This window comes from Salmo salar, chromosome ssa27, assembly GCF_905237065.1.
Source record: "Salmo salar chromosome ssa27, Ssal_v3.1, whole genome shotgun sequence".
NCBI lineage: Eukaryota > Metazoa > Chordata > Actinopteri > Salmoniformes > Salmonidae > Salmo > Salmo salar.
The window spans coordinates 30,552,867-30,572,934 of NC_059468.1; the positions used below are offsets into that span (position 1 = coordinate 30,552,867).

Genomic DNA, 20,068 nt, shown 5'->3' on the forward strand with positions numbered 1-20,068 from the left:
TTAAATTACAGGTTGTAATGCAACAAAATAGGAAAAACACCAAGGGGGATGAATACTTTTACAAAGGCACTGTACTCCCTGACTCTGACCTCCCCCATTCCACCCCCTTTCACCACTTGTTTTCAGTAACAGAGTCCATTCCTGGAGAGCTGCCAACTCAGTCAGCAGGTTGATGTTCATTGGGATGAGTCTTGTCCTGGAGGCAGAACTGAGTGATTTCCGCTAGACCGGCCAGCTGCAAAGTCAAAAGTTCATGAAAACAAAAATTAGCTTTTTGGTCTTAAATTTAGGTTACGGTTAGGCATTAAGGTTAGCAGTGTGGTTAGGTTTGACATCAGATTGTATAACTTTGTGGCTGTGCCAGCTAGTGACCACTATGTGGAGGTGCCTCCAGAACAAGATTCATGACGAAAAACACTAACCTGCACCCAGTCACCCCAGTGCTGCTTTTCTATTTTCTTTCAACGCCGCCTGTCTGACCAATGTACTTTAGAACGCATGCCGCCCACCACTGTTTAACCCACTCCTCACAATTTCCAGTTCCTGTCTCTGACCCCTGAACCCCTGCTCTATTTTATGGCCTTATGGAGGCTTGTCTGACCCCTCATCCACACAATATCCCCCCTCTTCTAACCTTACTCAGGCTGCCACAACAACACAGGGACCTGGGCCACAGCGATGACTGGCCCAGCTGGGAGAGTTGAACTTCGAGTGTTCGGAGGTGAACTACACTCTGTTTCATTGGGGATTTAACACGTCATGCAGTGTATATAGTCAGTTAACTGGACTTTTAAAACTCTCCTGCCTGTTACATTATACAGTACACACACATCAATGATGGTTGCTTAAGAGGAGTGCAGAATACCACCCAGTCTCTAGCCCCTATGGTAGTGGAGAGGCTCTGGTAGTGGAGAGGCTCTGGTGAAGGGCTCTGGTAGTGGAGAGGCTCTGGTGAAGGGCTATGGTAGCACCTCCCCTATCCACATCGACAGGACAGCAGTGGAGAAGGAAAGTTCCTCAGCGTACACATCATGGACAAACAGAAATTGTCCACCCACACAGACAGTGTGGTGAAGAAAGCACAACAGTGCCTCTTCAACCTGAGGAAGCTAAATGAATTTGTCTTGGTCACCTAAAACCCTGCCAAACTTTTACAGATGCACAATTGAGAGCATCCTGTCAAGCTTTATCACTGCCTGGTACAGCAAATGCACCGCCCACAACAGCAAGGCAATCCAGAGGGTGGTGCGGTCTGCACAACGCATCACCGGGGCCGTATATATTCTTTTATATATTCTTATTCCATTACTTAGATTTGTGTGTACTAGGTATTTGTTGTGGAATTGTTAGATATTGCTTCACTGTCGTAACTAGAAGCACAAGCATTTCGCTACACTCGCAATAACATCTGCTAACCATGTATGTGACCAATACAATTTTATTTGATAGTGGAGAGGCTCTGGTGAAGGGCTATGGTAGTGGAGAGGCCCTAGTGAAGGGCTATGACAGTGGAGAGGCCCTAGTGAAGGGCTATGACAGTGGAGAGGCCCTGGTGAAGGGCTATGACAGTGGAGAGGCCCTGGTGAAGGGCTATGACAGTGGAGAGGCCCTGGTGAAGGGCTATGACAGTGGAGAGGCCCTGGTGAAGGGCTATGACAGTGGAGAGGCCCTGGTGAAGGGCTATGACAGTGGAGAGGCCCTGGTGAAGGGCTATGACAGTGGAGAGGCCCTGGTGAAGGGCTATGGTAGTGGAGAGGCCCGAGTGAAGGGCTATGGTAGTGGAGAGGCCCGAGTGAAGGGCTATTGTTTGTTCTCTGTTTTCCCTGCAGGGCCTGATGATAATGAGTGGAAATATGGGCGGCATTACTGTCAGATGACACTGAGGAGGTGGGAAAGAAGGGGGCGTGTGTGAGCGAGCGGGGGGGGGTACACTCCCCCAAACGCACACGCGACAAGACAATTACAGTACAGTCCCCTGCTATTACTCCCTCAAAAGACATCACGTGCTACAAGGTATAACAGTACATAACTAGAACATAGGCGACTGAATACTTGAGGTAGACATTTCCCACAGAACCACAGATCTAGGATCAGATTATCCTACCCCAATCTTAACCATCAGAGAGATGGAGAAAAACGGACCTTTTATCAGGGGTTGTTAGACAGCATCTGGTAACACCAGTTGTCACAATTAACCAGGTGGAATTGTGGAGAATAGGATATTCTTAAGTCGGGTAGGCAACCCTGGTCCTGGAGTGTCACAGGCACTTCATACATTTTGATTTAACTGACCTGGAAGACCAGGTGTGTTGAATTTAGGCAATCACTGAACTGATCAATTAGCTCAGTTGGTTAGGTGTGGTGCCTAGTTGGGACAAAATCCTGCAGTACCTGAGGCACTCCAGGAACAGGGTTGCCTACCCCGGTTCTAAGTGATATGCATAGAATGACACAATCATTTAGTAGGATCTCTGTTTGGCCTTGTTGTAGTCTACAAATGATTTGTAATTATGTTCCGTCCCCAACCATCCGCTCATGAAAAAAACCAGCCCATGGCTGAATCTAGTTGATGATCCCTGCATTACAGCATGTGACGCGGACTGGACTGTGCTGAGGCTACTGCTACACAACAAAGTCTTGTAAAACGGCACAGGTAGAGATGTTAAAAAATAAAGAACATATGAATATAAAAAGACAGTAGTCGTCTTAAGTAATTGACAGTCCATTCTCAATAACAACACTGCCCCTGTGTACTGGGTTGTTTAGGGCTCCTTTCACAATCATCACCATCCATTACCAGACCATTGGAAGCCCCATTGAACATGTCACACTCTAGTGACCCTTCACGTTAGACCAAAAGACATGTTACTGCAAGATCCCCCTACACACACACACTTACTAACGAAACTATTGACTCCTCCACATCCTTTATCCTTTCTAGTGTAACTTCCTAAACCACTCTGCTCTTTCGCTATAGAGCATTCATCTGTTCATATATAATACCTGGTTTATGAGACTACAGGACTATACAGATGGAGTTGCTGGCTGCTCCATTCATTCCCATTGTGTTTGTTCCCTCCTCATTATGTAAAGTACAGAACCCTGTAGCTCAGCCTCTGAGTGTACGGCTGCCAGTTCATCTCTCTCTCAGCGACGAGCTTCGTTATCTCCTCTCTAACAGAAGGATTAATAGCTTTGACGTCTTGCTCTATTCAGCCCAAGTCTCTGAAGTGCTCCCTCTATGCTCTCTGCTATTATCTATATTCCCACCATCGCAAATTATACCTAATGCTGATTGAACTAGACCCACCATTATACAGACATTTGGGTATGGAGCTTGAAGGTAAAGGTTACATTTAATACAATATACAGAGCCATCTAAGCCTTAAAGGTGATAGGAGCTCAGTCATAGAGTGAACTACTTCATCTTAAGTAGTCTGGAGAGGATCAACAAAGGGTGAAGTTATTTAGAGACCATACATCATTATTGTGTGCTGTGTTGCCATTGAATAGATGCTTTATTGAACTTATAGGTCTCCAAGTGCATGCTGTAGGCTACTGTACATCTGTGCAATGCTAACTGTTTCAAGAAGTCATACATTCCCCCCAGGTGGTCTACTGCCCATCTTTGGGCAGATGTAAACACAGAGATTGCAGCAGCATAGAAATGATTCAAAATAACACAACCTTAGATAACGCAGTCATTATCAGAGTATTCCAAAAACATTTGTCTTAGAAGTAAAGATAGCGAGTCCCTGTGATGATGTCTGTGCATCACACTGTCAGCACTATCAAGTGAATGGAAACACACTGAGAAATGTCTTGAGTGAACTGCCAAGTATTTGTCCTTTTGAAAGGAGCGCGTGAGAGCAGGGTGCGCTGGTTGCTGGGTGAAATCTGAAATCCACTCTGCAGTGGTGAGTCATGGGGTTACCCACACAGAGAGAGGGAGGGAGAAGGGGGGAAGTGATAAAGAAAGAGAAGGAGGAAGGGAGGGGAGCAGAGAGAGGGGAGGAAGGAGAAAAATATAAAAAGGGAGAGGGGAGAGAGAGGGAAGGGAGAGGAGGGGGAGAGGGAAGGCAGGGAAGGGAGAGGGAAGGAAGGGAGGGAGAGGAGAGGGAAGGGAGGGAGTCAGACAGCCTGAAGTCAGTCAGTGCTGCAGTGGATCCTTGGTGTCACACCAACAGGTGACATCATAGACCAGGACATCCAGTATTAATGTCTGAAAGAAGCTTCAGCTGTCAGACTGATACATCCATCACGTCGGGCTAAAGAAGACCAATGTCCTCATATGTCATTATCACAATAGACTGGAGTCTACAGTAAGATCTAGATATCCAGTCAGTGTGTTTGACCCAGTGTTAGTCTCGACTACTAGGCAGTGCTATCATCATCTCTTTTGGTTCCACTTTCAGCAACAGCAGCATCTCTTAGTACAGTTTTTTTTATTTCCTGTTTCAATGACTGGACCTAAGTGATAGTGTTTGGAAAGCACCTGGCCAGACTTCATTTATCACTACACTCTATGTCTAGGGGTCCTAGGCCTGGCTAAATGATGTGTAACCTATCTAAATGTGTGCATTAACATGAGAAGAAAGACTAAGCGGGCCAGGTGTTGAACACATGTGTCCGAGGAGACAGCAAACTTACCAGGTTCAGGTCGATCTCTGTCTCAACGCTATACTTGTGGTTGGTATTCGTTCAAATAGTGATATACAAAAGGCCTTCAACAAGTTTTTACACAAACGCTGGCTGGCCAACCTCCCTCTTTGCAATCACCTGCAGTCTCTTATTGCCCCCACCTGTGAGCAATTCACTGTTTATCGAGGCTTCCTGGCAGAGCTCAGCACCTGACCTGGTTGCTGCTGCCACCTAGGGATAGAGTGTGGAAGTGGCAGTGTGCTGTATACCTGTGCACCTAGCTAAGTACTAACTAACCTAAACTACCCTCCATCTATAGTACTACCAATAGCATCAGATACTGTCTCTCGTGTATCACTCAGGGCAGCTGTTCTCTAAAGGTAGATCATTCAGTCAAACACCTAATCAGTAAGTCCATCAATAGAAGGTCCCCTCAGGTTCCAGTAGCAGGTATCTCTGGATGGGGGTAGGTATGGGGAGGGTTCCTACCCCAGAGTGACAGCGGTTCTCCATAGCCCTCCTGACAGCACACCGGGCCTGGTGCATCAGACAACGAGGCGTGTTGGAGCACACAGCAAACATGGACTCATAGAATTCCTCATGTTGCTGGAGAAACAAAACAGAAACCTATTGCAGCGACCTTAACCCAACACATAGTGACCTTAACCCAACACATAGTGACCTTAACCCAACACATAGTGACCTTAACCCAACACATAGTGACCTTAACCCAACACATAGTGACCTTAACCCAACACATAGTGACCTTAACCCAACACACAGCGACCTTAACCCAACACATAGTGACCTTAACCCAACACACAGCGACCTTAACCCAACACATAGTGACCTTAACCCAACACACAGCGACCTTAACCCAACACACAGCGACCTTAACCCAACACACAGCGACCTTAACCCAACACATAGTGAACTTAACCCAACACACAGCGACCTTAACCCAACACATAGTGACCTTAACCCAACACACAGCGACCTTAACCCAACACACAGCGACCTTAACCCAACACACAGCGACCTTAACCCAACACATAGTGACCTTAACCCAACACACAGCGACCTTAACCCAACACATAGTGACCTTAACCCAACACACAGCGACCTTAACCCAACACATAGTGACCTTAACCCAACACACAGCGACCTTAACCCAACACACAGCGACCTTAACCCAACACACAGCGACCTTAACCCAACACACAGCGACCTTAACCCAACACACAGCGACCTTAACCCAACACACAGCGACCTTAACCCAACACACAGCGACCTTAACCAAACACACAGCGACCTTAACCCAACACACAGCGACCTTAACCCAACACACAGCGACCTTAACCCAACACACAGCGACCTTAACCCAACACACAGCGACCTTAACCCAACACACAGTGACCTTAACCCAACACATAGTGACCTTAACCCAACACACAGCGACCTTAACCCAACACATAGTGACCTTAACCCAACACACAGCGACCTTAACCCAACACATAGTGACCTTAACCCAACACACAGCGACCTTAACCCAACACATAGTGACCTTAACCCAACACACAGCGACCTTAACCCAACACACAGTGACCTTAACCCAACACATAGTGACCTTAACCCAACACACAGCGACCTTAACCCAACACATAGTGACCTTAACCCAACACACAGCGACCTTAACCCAACACATAGTGACCTTAACCCAACACACAGCGACCTTAACCCAACACATAGTGACCTTAACCCAACACACAGCGACCTTAACCCAACACCTTGTCAAAAGGTTTGGATCTCTGGGCGTAACGACTAGCGTGTTGGGTTGACAGTCACTGGACCCGGGTTAAATGTCACTATAATATGGAGAATACGCGTAAATGAATGTCAGTGCATAATCCCTTTGGGGTGATTATATCATATTAAATGTGTCTCAGACTGGTCCTGATTAGTGTGCAACTAAGTCAGCAACATTTCAGTTTGTTTAACTTTATAATGCTGCAAAGTTACCTTGTAGGAGGCGTCAGGAATGGATGATCTCCACTTGTTGGTGGGTTTGATACACTCATATGAGTTCATCATGACTTCCACTGCATTGGGACACTCATGGCAGGCCTGCAACACCTACAGAGTTAGACAAATGGGTCGTTCCACCAAATTAGTACCTTTTGCATTCCTTTGATATTTTAAGTGGAAATTGTGCACCAATTTAGAATTTTAAAAGCCTGCCAAATTTGATACATGTCCCTCTGTGACTTCTAGGAAGATCTGAACCCACTTAACCCCAACATTGTACAACAAGTTTTCACCATCATTGCCCTAGTTATTTCCAAATATTATTATTCCATGTGATTAGCGATTAATCTAATCACATAAAATGTCTGTCCCTCATTTTATGGTGAAACTATACATTTTTTAAATTAGTTTTCCAAAAGAAACATTGAATATCTAATAGTCAAATCCTAGTGTAAAAGCAGGTGAGCTGATTCTACTCTTTTTGGACATTTTTTGTTGTTTTGTGGTGGAACACTGAGCAGGTCGAGCATAACATGTCAACCCTGTTACCCATAGACAGGCTAGACATTTTTTAACAAAAACATGTATTTTTTGTGAATCTTGCAGTGTCCAACACTGAGACATAATTTACAAACAAAGCATGTGTGTTTAGTGAGTCCACCAAATCAGAGGCAGTAGAGATGACCAGGGAGGTTCTATTGATAAGTGTGTGAATTTCAGTTTTTTCCTGTCAAAATGTAACGAGTACTTTTGGGTGTCAAGGCAAATGTATGGAGTAAAAAGTACATTATTTTCTTCAGGAATGTAGTGAAGTAAAGGTTGTCAAAAATATATATTGTAAAGTACAGATACCCCCAAAAAACAACTTAAGTAGTACTTTAAAGTATTTTTACGTAAGTACTTTACACCATTGAACTCCAGCAGGTATCTCTGCTGACCACCAAAGTGTTACCCCTACCTTGTGGAACTCCGGCCAGTATCTCTAATGACCTCCAAAGTCTTTCCCTACCTTGTGGAACTGCGGCGGGTAGACCCGTGGAGCTCCGAAGTTGAGCAGCAGCTGGTAACAGAGCTCAGGGATAGCCATGGGCCTGACGGAGGTGACCTTCAGGACGTACTGGATGGGTTCACAGCCGTTGATGTCCATGGTCGTAGTGTTCGCCCCCGCCTCCAGCAGCATCTGCATCAGCACATGGTCACAGTTCCAGGAGGCCTTGTGCAGGGCTGTCTTATAGTCGTCTTCATACAGGTTAGGGTCTGGAACCAACAAAGGGTTAGGGCCTGGAACCAAGAAAGGGTTAGGGCCTGGAACCAAGAAAGGGTTAGGGCCTGGAACCAACAAAGGGTTAGGGCCTGGAACCAACAACGGGTTAGGGCCTGGCACCAACAAAGAGTTAGGGCCTGGAACCAACAAAGGGTTAGGGCCTGGAACCAACAACGGGTTAGGGCCTGGAACCAACAAAGGGTTAGGGCCTGGCACCAACAAAGGGTTAGGGCCTGGAACCAACAAAGGGTTAGGGCCTGGAACCAACAAAGGGTTAGGGCCTGGAACCAACAAAGGGTTAGGGCCTGGAACCAACAAAGGGTTAGGGCCTGGCACCAACAAAGGGTTAGGGCCTGGAACCAACAAAGGGTTAGGGCCTGGCACCAACAAAGGGTTAGGGCCTGGAACCAACAAAGGGTTAGGGCCTGGAACCAACAAAGGGTTAGGGCCTGGCACCAACAAAGAGTTAGGGCCTGGAACCAACAAAGGGTTAGGGCCTGGAACCAACAAAGGGTTAGGGCCTGGAACCAACAACGGGTTAGGGCCTGGAACCAACAAAGGGTTAACAGTAATGTAGTTTGCCTCCTTTTTTTCTACCAGTAATTAGCATACACAATTACCTAGACAAATGCCTGGAAGATATGATTTTGAGGCCTTCTGTAGGGGTGTGATGAGACACAGACAAAGTCGTTTTGCATCCTGATGATGATAATGCATCTGACGAGGTGAACCATGATGTAAATCCAAGCCTTATAAGGGGCCGTATCAAGCGTCTCAGAGTGAAGTGCTGATTTAGGATCAGTTTTGCTGTTAACCCATAAGAGTCTAAGCCCTGTCTAAGCCGTGAGAGGGGGTAGGGTTCTACTAAGCTATATAGAAATGTTTTAAGAATGTCATACCAAGGATCATTTAGCTATTTGATTTTGAATTTTAAGACGCCTTGAAGAATAAAACAATTATACAAACGCATTGACTAACAGATTCACTACATGGAACAGATAGTCCCCCCAAAAATCTGAAGGAAGTTTGTTCTGAAGTATCTGTCCTATGCCTTATTTTTGGCACTCCATATATACTTCCATACATTTTTTCAGCTGGTACCGGGGACCTTGAGACGAGTCTTGTGAGGTCTGTCGTCACCCGACATGTACGTGTTCGTGAGAGTCTCACCTTTCCACAGAGGGGTGTGTAGCCCACACTGTCCGAACACAGCAGATTGGCTGTGAGAAGACTGATTTTCGTGTTGTCTCATGGTCTGACAAACACTGCTCTAGCTCTGTCACCTTTCACCGCCGATGCAGAAGGCCGACATAGACGGATACAGTGGATTGAGATGCATCCAATGCAAAAAAACGATATCTCTAGCTTAAACTGACACGTTTTTTAAATTATTCTAATTCAATTTCCGCGGGGGCACGTACATCCACTGTAAGGGGTTTTACAATCAATAAGACAACATGGACAAGGGGGACCTGATCCTAGATCAGCACTCCTACTTTGAGATGCTTGATACATACAGTACGGCCCCAGACCTCATCTGTATACTTCTGGCCCTTCTTTGGACACTGTGTCAACTAACCTCCAGACGAGCTTCAATGCCATACAACTCTCCTTCCGTGGCCTCCAACTGCTCTTAAATGCAAGTAAAACTAAATGCATGCTCTTCAACCGATCGCTGGCCGCACCTGCCCACCCGTCCAGCATCACTACTCTGGACGGTTCTGACTTAGAGTATGTGGACAATTACAAATACCTAGGTGTCTGGTTAGACTGTAAACTCTCCTTCCAGACTCACATTAAGCATCTACAATCCAAAATTAAATCTAGAATCGGCTTCCTATTTCACAACAAAGCATCCTTTACTCATGCTGCCAAACATACCCTCGTAAAAAAGCCTATTCCTCCTTTGGCAGCCTTTCCTTCCAGTTCTCTGCTGCCAATGACTGGAACGAATTGCAAAATTACCGAAGCTGGAGACTCATATCTCCCTCACTAACTTTAAGCATCAGCTGTCAGAGCAGCTTACAGATCATTGCACCTGTACATAGCCCATCAGTAAATAGCCCATCCAACTTCCTCATCCCCATATTGTTATTATTATTTTTTGCCCCTTTGCACCCCAGTATCTCTACTTGCACATTCATCTTCTGCACATCTATCACTCCTGTGTTTAATTGCTAAATTGTAATTACTTCGCAACTACGGCCTATTTATTGCCTTACCTCCCTAATCTTACCTAATTTGCACACACTGTATATAGATTTTTTTATATTGTGTTATTGACTGTATGTTTGTTTATTCCATGTGTAACTCTGTGTTGTTGTTTGTGTCACACTGCTTTACTTTATCTTGGCCAGGTCGCAGTTGTAAATGAGAACTTGTTCTCAACTGGCCTACCTGGTTAAATAAAGGTGAAATAAAAAAATAAAAAAATAAAATAAAAATCTGTTAGGAGTGACCCAGAACACCAATCCGTTTTACCTCACCTGCACCGTGGTCTAGCAGAATGCGGCAGACCAGGTGGTGGTCCTCGCTGTAGGTCTGTTCACGGATGTCCAGGGCCCAGAAGGCTGCAGTGATCAGGGGCGTCTCCTGGAGGGAGTTGACCGCGTCCACCTGGGCCCCGTGGGAGATGTAGAGAGCCACCAGCTCAGGGATGCCCAGGCGGGCTGCCGTGTGTAAAGGTGTGTCCTCGTCTTTGCTCTGACTGGGCTTGTTCACATTGCCCCCTGGAGGTAGGGAGGGAAGGAGGCAGGGAGATAGAAAATGCATAAGTACAGTAGGCCTACTTAATCATATGATTTTGCATATCCAAAGACATGGCAACCTCAAAATAACATGATTTTACCTGCACTGAACACTTTTATTTAATCTCCATCCATTCTCACCATTAAGGATGAGTTGCTTGGCACAGTCCACAGACTCTTTAGTTATACAGTAGTGTAGTGGTGTGTGTCCACTCAGAGACAGGCTGTTGACCCTCGCCCCGTGGCCCAATAACAGGGCCACACAGTCACCGTGGGCGACCGTACAGGCCACGTGAAGTGGGGTCTTCCCATTGGGCTTCCTGTTAACCGCCGCCCCCTTCTGCAGCAGCACCAGGGCTGTCTCCAGGTAGTTGTACATTACACAGACGTGGAGGCCCATCGCCCATGAACACTCTAGCTTGTAGTCTGGCAACCAGAAACCTAGAGTAGTGAAAAAAACATTACAAATATTAACTTTTTACAATCATTAACTTCTCTGGGCTAGGTGGGACATGACCGTCCCACACTATTCAACAGCCAGTGAAATAGCATGGCGCAAAATATAAAACAGCAAAAATATAATCATTTCAATTTCTCAAACATACGACTATTTTACACCATTTTAAAGGTACACTTCTCCTTAATGTAACCACATTGTCCGATTTCAAAAAGGCTTTACAGCGAAAGCAAAACATTAGATTATGTTAGGAGTGTACATAGACAAAAATAACCACACAGCCATTTTCCAAGCAAGGATATATGTCACAAAAACCCAAAACACAGCTAAATGAAGCACTAACTTTTGACGATCTTCATCAGATGACACTCCTAGGACATCATGTTACACAAAGCCTATTCCTGGACGGTTTTGTTCGATAAAGTTCATATTTATATCCAAAAACAGCATTTTACATTGGCGCGTGATGTTCAGAAAATGTATTCCCACCAAACCTCCGGTGAATGACCACATCAATTTACAAAAATACTCATCATAAACGTTGACAAAATACATAACAATTATTTTAAGAATTATAGATACATTACTCCTTTATGCAACCGCTGTGTCAGATTTTAAAATAGCTTTTCGGCGAAAGCACATTTTTCAATATTCTGAGTACATAGCTCGCCATCAAAGCAAGCTATACAGACACCCGCCAAGTTCTGGGGTCACCTAAACTCAGAATTAGTATTATAAATATTCTCTTACCTTTGCTGATCTTCGTCAGAGTGCACTCCCAGGACTGCTACTTCCACAAGAAATGTTGTTTTTGTTCGAAATAATCCATATTTATGTCCAAATACCTTGAGACAAATACCTTGAGACACAAAAAGTCAAAATGTTCCATTACCTTTCTTAGAAGCATGTCAAACGTTGTTTACGATCAATCTTTATGGTATTTTTTACGTAAAAATGCGATAATATTCCAACCGGACAATAGCGTATTCATTCCAGAAGAAAAATAAGGAAAGGCTCTCTCGTGGGATCGGGCATTACCAATCGCTTTGTCCATAGGCAGTCCACTCATTGACTGAGCTACTATTCTCTGCCCGGTTACAGGACAACGATGAAAAAACTTTCTGAAGGCTTTTGACAGCCAATGGAAGCCTTAAGAAGTGCAACGTGACCCCACAGACACTGTAGTTTCGATAGGGATTAGAAAGAAGAACTACAATTCTCAGATCTCCCACTTCCTGGATGAAGTTTTTTTGGTTTTTGCCTGCCATATGAGTTCTGTTATACTCACAGACACCATTCAAACAGTTTTAGAAACTTCAGAGTGTTTTCTATCCAAATATACTAATAATATGCATATTCTAGATTCTGGGCCAGAGTAGTAACCAGTTTAATTTGGGTACGTTTTTCATCCGGCCGTGAAACTACTGCCCCCTATACTTTAAGAAGTTAATGAGACTCAATCTCCCCTCTCTCTCCCAATGGCATCCTGAGAGTAGTGAGCTCCGGTCACTCGACAACCTGCCCGCTCAATCCCATCCCTTCCTCCCTCCTCTAGAGCATCTCTGGAGAACTTCTCCTCACTTCCCTCATCTATTCATTCCTGACCACTCTGACTTCAAAATGTCTCGAGTCACTCCACTCCTCAAGAAACCAACACTCGACCCCTCTGTGTAACGGTGAATCCCCACACTGCCAAAGCTGAATTATCTCTCCTCTGTTCTCATCCTCCTAGATCTATCTTCTGCCTTCGACATCGTGAACCATCAGATCCTCCTCTCCACCCTCTCAGGGCTGGGAATCTTTGGCTCTGCACACTCTTGGATTCCATCCTACCTGGCAGGCTGCTCCTACTAGGTGACGTGGAGAGGATCTGTGTCTGCACCATGTACTCTCACTACTGGTGTCCCTCAGGGCTCGGTTCTAGGCCCTCTCCTCTTCTCTCTATATGGTCTCTCATATCATTGCTATGCAGATGACACTTAACTACTTTTCTCCTTCCCCCTTCTGACACCCAGGTGGCAACACACATTTTTGCGTGCCTGGCAGATATCTCAGCTTGGATGTCGGGCCACCACCTCAAGCTCAACCTCAACAAGACGGAGCTGCTCTTCTTCCCGGGGAAGGCCTGTCGCTACAAGACCTTTCCATCACAATTTACAACTCCAGTGTCCCCCTCCCAGAGTGCAAATAACCTTGACTTGACCCTGGACAACACCATGTCGTTCTCTGTAAACATCAAAGCAGTGACTCGCTCCTGCAGGTTCATGCTGTACAACATCCGTAGAGTACGACAGTACCTCACACAAGAATTGGCTCAGGTCCTAATCCAGGCACTTGCCATCTCCGATCTGGACTACTGCAACTTGCTGTTTGTTGGCTCCCCGCTTGTGCTATCAAACCCCTGCAACTTATCCAGAATGCCGCAGCACAGCCGGTGTTCACCCTTTCCAAGTTTCAGTTGAAGCTCACATACACTACAAGACCATGGTACTTGCCTACGGAGCAGCAAGAGGAATTGCCCCTCCCTACCTTCTGGCTCTGCAAAAACCCTACACCCCAACCAGAGTACTACGGTCTGCCACCTCTTGGTCCTCCCACCCCTACGGGAGGGAAACTCCCACTCAGCCCAGTCCAAGCTCTTCTCTGTCCTGGCAACCAATGGTGGAACCAGCTTCCCCCTGAAGCTTGGACAGCAGAGTCCCTACTAGAGGTTGACCGATTATGATTTTTCAACGCCGATACCGATTATTGGAGGACCCCAACAAAAGCATATGCCGATTAATCGGCCGATTTTTTCCTTTTTAATAATGACAATTACAACAATACTGAATGAACACTTATTTTAACTTAATATAATACATCAATAAAATCAATTTAGCCTCAAATAAATAATGAAACATGTTCAATTTGGTTTAAATAATGCAAAAACAAAGTGTTGGAAAACAAAGTAAAAGTGCATTATGTGCCATGTAAGAAAGCTAACGTTTAAGTTCCTTGCTCAGAACATGAGAACATATGAAAGCTGGTGGTTCCTATTAACATGAGTCTTCAATATTCCCAGGTAAGAAGTTTTAGGTTGTAGTTATTATAGGAATTATAGGACTATTTCTCTCTATACGATTTGTATTTCATATACCTTTGACTATTGGATGTTCTTATAAGCACTTTAGTATTGCCAGTGTAACAGTATAGCTTCCGTCCCTCTCCTCGCTCCTACCTGGGCTCGAACCAGGAACACATCGACAACAGCCACCCTCGACGCAGCGTTACCCATGCAGTGCAAGGGGAACAACCACTCCAAGTCTCAGAGCGAGTGATGTTTGAAACGCTATTAGCGCGCACCCGGCTAACTAGCTAGCCATTTCACATCGGTTACACCAGCCTCATCTTGGGAGTTGACAGGCTTGAAGTCATAAACAGCGCAATGCATTGCGAAGGGCTTCTGGCAAAACGCACGAAAGTGCTATTTTGAATGAATGCTTACGAGCCTGCTGCTACCTACCATCGCTCAGTCAAACTGCTCTATCAAATCATAGACTTAATTATAACATAATAACACACAGAAACACGAGCCTTAGGTCATTAATATGGTCGAATCCGGAAACTATCACGTTTATTCTTTCAGTGAAATATGGAACCGTTCCGTATTTTATCTAACGCGTGGCATCCATAAGTCTAAATGTTCCTGTTACATTGCACAACCTTCAATGTTATGTCATAATTACGTAAAATTCTGTCAAATTAGTTCGCAACGAGCCAGGCAGCCCAAAATGTTGCATATACCCTGACTCTGCGTGCACGGAAGAGAAGTGACAATTTCACCTGGTTAATATTGCCTGCTAATCTGGATTTCTTTTAGCTAAATATGCAGGTTTAAAAAATATATACTTCTAACTATTGATTTTAAGAAAGGCATTAATGTTTATGGTTAGGTACAGTCGTGCAACGATTGTGCTTTTTTCGCAAATGCGCTTTTGTTAAATCATCCCCCGTTTGGCGAAGTCGGCTGTCTTTGTTAGGAACAAATAGTCTTCACAGTTCGCAACAAGCCAGGCGGCCCAAACAGCTGCATATACCCTGACTCTGTTGCAGAGGTGACACATTTTCCCTAGTTAAAAGAAATTCATGTTAGCAGGCAATATTAACTAAAGATGCAGGTTTAAAAATATATACTTGTGTATTGATTTTAAGAAAGACATTTATGTTTATGGTTAGGTACAAGTTGGAGCAACGACAGACCTTTTTCGCGAAGGCGCACCACATCGATTATATGCAACGCAGGACAGGCTAGATAAACTAGTAATATCATCAACCATGTGTAGTTAACTAGTGATTATGATTGATTGATTGATTGTTTTTATAAGATAAGTTTAATGCTAGCTAGCAACTTACCTTGGCTTCTTACTGCATTCGCGTAACAGGCAGGCTCCTCGTGGAGTGCAATGTAAAGCAGGTGGTTAGAGCGTTGGACTAGTTAACCGTAAGGTTGCATCCCCAAGCTGACAAGGTACAAATCTGTCGTTCTGCCCCTGAACAAGGCAGTTAACCCACCATTCCTAGGCCGTCACTGAAAATAAGAATGTGTTCTTAACTGACTTGCCTAGTTAAAAAATATTTATATATAAAAAATAAATAACAACAATCGGCAAATCGGTGGCCAAAAATACCGCCGAGGGCTGAAGCGCATTGCGAGTAAAAATCATCTGTCCTCGGTTGCAACACTCACTACCGAGTTTCAAACTGCCTCTGGAAGCAACGTCAGCACAAGAACTGTTCGTCGGGAGCTTCATGAAATGGGTTTCCATGGCCAAGCAGCCATGCGCAATGCCAAGCGTCAGCTGGAGTGGTATAAAGCTCGCCACCTCTGGACTCTGGAGCAGTGGAAACGCATTCCCTGGAATGATGAATCATGCTTCACCATCTGGCAGTCCGTCAGATGAATCTGGGTTTGGCGGATGCCAGGAGAACAGTTCTTGTGCTGATGTTGCTTCCAAAGGCAGTTTGGAAATCGGAAAGTTTGGTGGAGAATGAATAATGGTCTGGGGCTGTTTTTCATGGTTCGGGCCAGGCCCCTTAGTTCCAGTGAGGGGAAATCTTAACACTGTGTCATACAATGACATTCTAGACGATTCTGTGCTTCCAACTTTGTGGCAACAGTTTGGGGAAGGCCCTTTCCCGTTTCAGCATGACAATGCCCCCGTGCACAAAGCGAGGTCCATACGGAAATGGTTTGTCAAGATCGATGTGGAAGAACTTGACTGACCTGCACAGAGCCCTGACCTCAACCCCATTGAACACCTTTGGGATGAATTGGAACGCAGACTGCGAGCCAGGCCTAATCGCCCAACATCAGTGCCCAACCTCACTAATGCTCTTGTGGTTGAATGGAAGCACCCCCCGCAGCAATGTTCCAACATCTAGTGGAAAGCCTTCCCAGAAAAGTGAAGGCTGTTATAGCAGCAAAGGGGGGACCAACTCCATATTAATGCCCATGATTTTGGAATGAGATGTTCGACGAGCAGGTGTCTACATACTTTTGGTCATGTAGTAAATCTTAAGGTGAATGCACTAACTGTAAGTCGCTCTGGATAAGAGCGTCTCCTAAATTACTAAAATGAAAATGTTCCACCAAGAGTGTCTGAATGCCTTTTGCACATTCGGTTACCTTGACTAATAGCAGGGGTAACTGTTGTATTTTAACTAGGCGAGTCAGTTAAGAACAAATTCTTATTTACAATGACGGCCTACACCGGTCAATTGTGCACCGCCCTATGGGACTTCCAATCACGGCCAGTTGTGATACAGCCTGGATTGAAACCAGGGTGTCTGTAGTGACACCTCTACCACTGAGATGCAGTGCCTTAGACCGCTGCGCCACTCGGGAGCCTTTACTTAGCATTATTATATAAGGTGGCACAAAGAACATGAGTGAATATAACGGTATGCATGAGGAGAATAATAACAAGAAAGTCAATCATCTTGTGCCCTTTCCAACTCTAGAAACTCTCCCTGGACATCACTCTACTCAGGGTACTCTAAGTGGGTCTGATGGAGTTCTATCGCCATCCAGTGGGGGGTATCCTACACTACTCCTCAACACCTGTATTATAAGCACCGTTGACAGTTAAATAACCCACCACACCCTATCTAAACTAATGCAAACAACAAGACAGCCAAGCCACAAATCTGCTTTCAATGCCCTGAGTATATGCATTGTCAGACATACAGTACCAGTAAAGTATCATCTATTGCAGGCATGCATAGAGTTAAACCAATGCAAAGTGTTGCATCAAACCCCCCACCACACATGGAGGCCTATATTAGTCAGTCAACAGTGATATCAGTATTCACCTTTACCATGCGTGAATGAAATCACAACCATGCCTTTACCTTAGTTCCTGCATACTCCTACAATGCACAACCCTAGTCTGGAATCCAAACTCACTAGCACAACCCCAATCCTACCTTGCTTGTATGAGGCCAGGACCATGCGTTTGTCCTCCACCTCCAGCACAGTGTCAATGTCCAGGTTGGTGGTGTACAGTATCTCCAGGACCTCCGTTACGTTGTTGGTCTGTAGGGCCTCCAGGAAACGGGCCTTGATCTGCCTAGCAGTATGTTGTCTGGGGGTCAGCAGCTCCTCCATGGCCCACTGTCCCTTCTCTTCTTCTGGTGTTACTACTGCTCTCACCAAGGCATGGAGGCACCTTCTGATGATGTCATAAATGGTGGATAGTATTAGGCTTACACGGACAAACATAGACATCCCCTCCCCCTCTGGGGGTCTCCTCCTGAAGTGACAGTGTCCCCCACAACACACCACACCAGGATTCTAGAAAGAGACAGGAAGGGAGGAAGTGAAAGAGAGAAGAGAGGGAAGGACGGAAAGAGAGTGGGGTATGAAATTCAATCCCTCTAGAGTCATGTTATTAGGCAGATTATAAATAGATAGGAAGGTGGGAGTTGGGTTCAGTCCCAAAATTGCACCCACAGTGTAGTCTAGAAAACCAGGCCATAGGCAACAGCTAGATGTCTAGAGAGACTACCCATAGGGCTATGGCAAAAGTAGTGCACTATAAAGGGAAATATGGTGTCATTTGGGACTCAGTTCAGTTGTGATTGAACCAGGCAGACGTGGGTTGGCCAGTGTTGATCCTCAACTGTGCACATTCTGACAGAATAGCATTATGGGGGGGATGCTCACAGTCACATGGTCAGGTGATAATAATAGTATACAAACAGACATTTATATTTAGCTCCATGTGGACACAAGGGGAGCCAAGCAAGGTTAACAGTGAACAAGTGTACTCTATGCATTCTGCAAAGCTCTGTGAAATGTACCTGGAATTGATGATGTCTGCAGGGTGTGATATGAGTGGATATAAGCTAACCTACATCACAGGAGGTTGGTGGCACCTTGATTGGGGAGGACGGGCTCATGGTAATGACTGGAGCGGAATAGGTGAAATGGTATCAACAAAACCAAACACATGGCTTCCATGTGTTTGATGCGATTCCATTCGCTTCATTCCCCCCATTATGAGCCGTCCTCCCCTCAGAAGCCTCCACTGGCCTACAGGCTGTGAATCAATGACTTTGTCCCAAATGGCACCCTATTCCCTACATAGCCCGATGGTCCCTAGTCAAAAGTAATGCACTGTATGGGTATTGGGTGGCATAATGGACGCACACAATCCGTTCCATATCCTTCTATGACATCTGAGTATGTAATGATGCGGTGTGTTGGGTGCTATGTGTCTGCGCTGGCTGTGTAGTTTAGATACATTACATAGAGCAACATTTAACCACATAAATGCAACTGGAAACAGGGGATGCAGTATTGCAAACAAATACTCACTCATAACTCATACCACAAGGATACTAAGAAAGAAAAACAGAAACAAAAGGCGGGTTTGGAAAAAAGTCTCACTCTGACAGGTTCAACTGATCTGGAGGGGTTTATTTAACATGAGTAATAGAGGCTACGTTGTGCATCCAAGATGGCACCCTATATAGGTCAGTGGATCCCAACTCCAGTCCTCCCTTATCCACAACAGCACACATCGCTGTTGTAGCCCCAGACAAAGTCACCTGATTCACCACTAAAATAAGGAGTTCAATTCATATTGAGAATGCTACTGGGACTCTGTATAGGCATCATCATGGTGCCTGGGGTTCTTTATACAGCTAGAAAAGGACTAGCTCTGGTCCATCATGACGACAACAACGAGTTGCCTCTGCCTCCGAACGTGCACTATCGCCCTGGACCAGAGCTAGAGAAGGACATGACAAAAAAATAGAAAAGCTTTACCTTCAACATGTTTTTTTCCTACAGACTCTCAGTGCTGTTCTAGCACTGGTTTGGAGAAAGCAATGTCATGGGATGACTGCATGAGATGCAACACAGTAGAAAGGAGAAGGAAAACAACGGAACAATGACAGTAACTCTGTCCAGTGACTCTGTTCCAGTGACTCTGTTCCAGTGTCTCTGATCCAGCGACTCGGTTCTCTGATCCAGTGACTCTGTTCCATGTTATTATTCAGTGTGACAGACAGTTGCCCTTTCAACTTTTCAGAATGCAAACGAGGGAGAGCAAGAAAATGAGAAAAAAAGAAAGAGAGGGGAACAAGAAGCACAGCTAGCCTATCAATCATGATTATCTCTCGCTCTCAGAACATTTGCATGGACCGATCAACCCCGACCACAGCCCCCAGCCCCAACCCCAGCCCCAACCCCAGCCCCAACCCCAGCCACAACCCCAACCCCAGCCACAGCCACAACCCCGACCACAGCCCCCAGCCCCAACCCCAGCCCCAACCCCAGCCCCAACCCCAGCCACAACCCCAACCCCAGCCACAGCCACAACCCCGACCACAGCCCCCAGCCCCAGCCCCAGCCCCAACCCCAGCCACAACCCCAGCCACAGCCACAAC

At 45.5% G+C, this 20,068-nt stretch overlaps 1 protein-coding gene across 2 annotated transcripts; it reads right to left on the reverse strand.

Annotated features, from left to right (window-relative positions):
• Nucleotides 1–10: 10 nt before the first annotated feature.
• asb4 (ankyrin repeat and SOCS box containing 4) lies at nucleotides 11–19,867 on the reverse strand. Of its 2 annotated transcripts, none has more exons than XM_014178492.2 (7): nucleotides 17,600–19,867; nucleotides 10,819–11,118; nucleotides 10,417–10,659; nucleotides 7,676–7,923; nucleotides 6,661–6,765; nucleotides 5,131–5,247; nucleotides 11–235 (listed from the first exon to the last, which is right to left on the reverse strand). In XM_014178492.2, exons 1-7 carry the CDS (start codon nucleotides 17,898–17,900, stop codon nucleotides 158–160), a joined length of 1,392 nt encoding a protein of 463 aa, XP_014033967.1. In that variant the 5' UTR covers nucleotides 17,901–19,867; the 3' UTR covers nucleotides 11–157. The 2 variants fall into 2 exon arrangements, with proteins under 2 accessions (XP_014033967.1, XP_014033966.1); XM_014178491.2 differs by having other exon boundaries at nucleotides 14–235; nucleotides 6,661–6,774; nucleotides 17,600–19,866.
• Nucleotides 19,868–20,068: the final 201 nt, after the last annotated feature.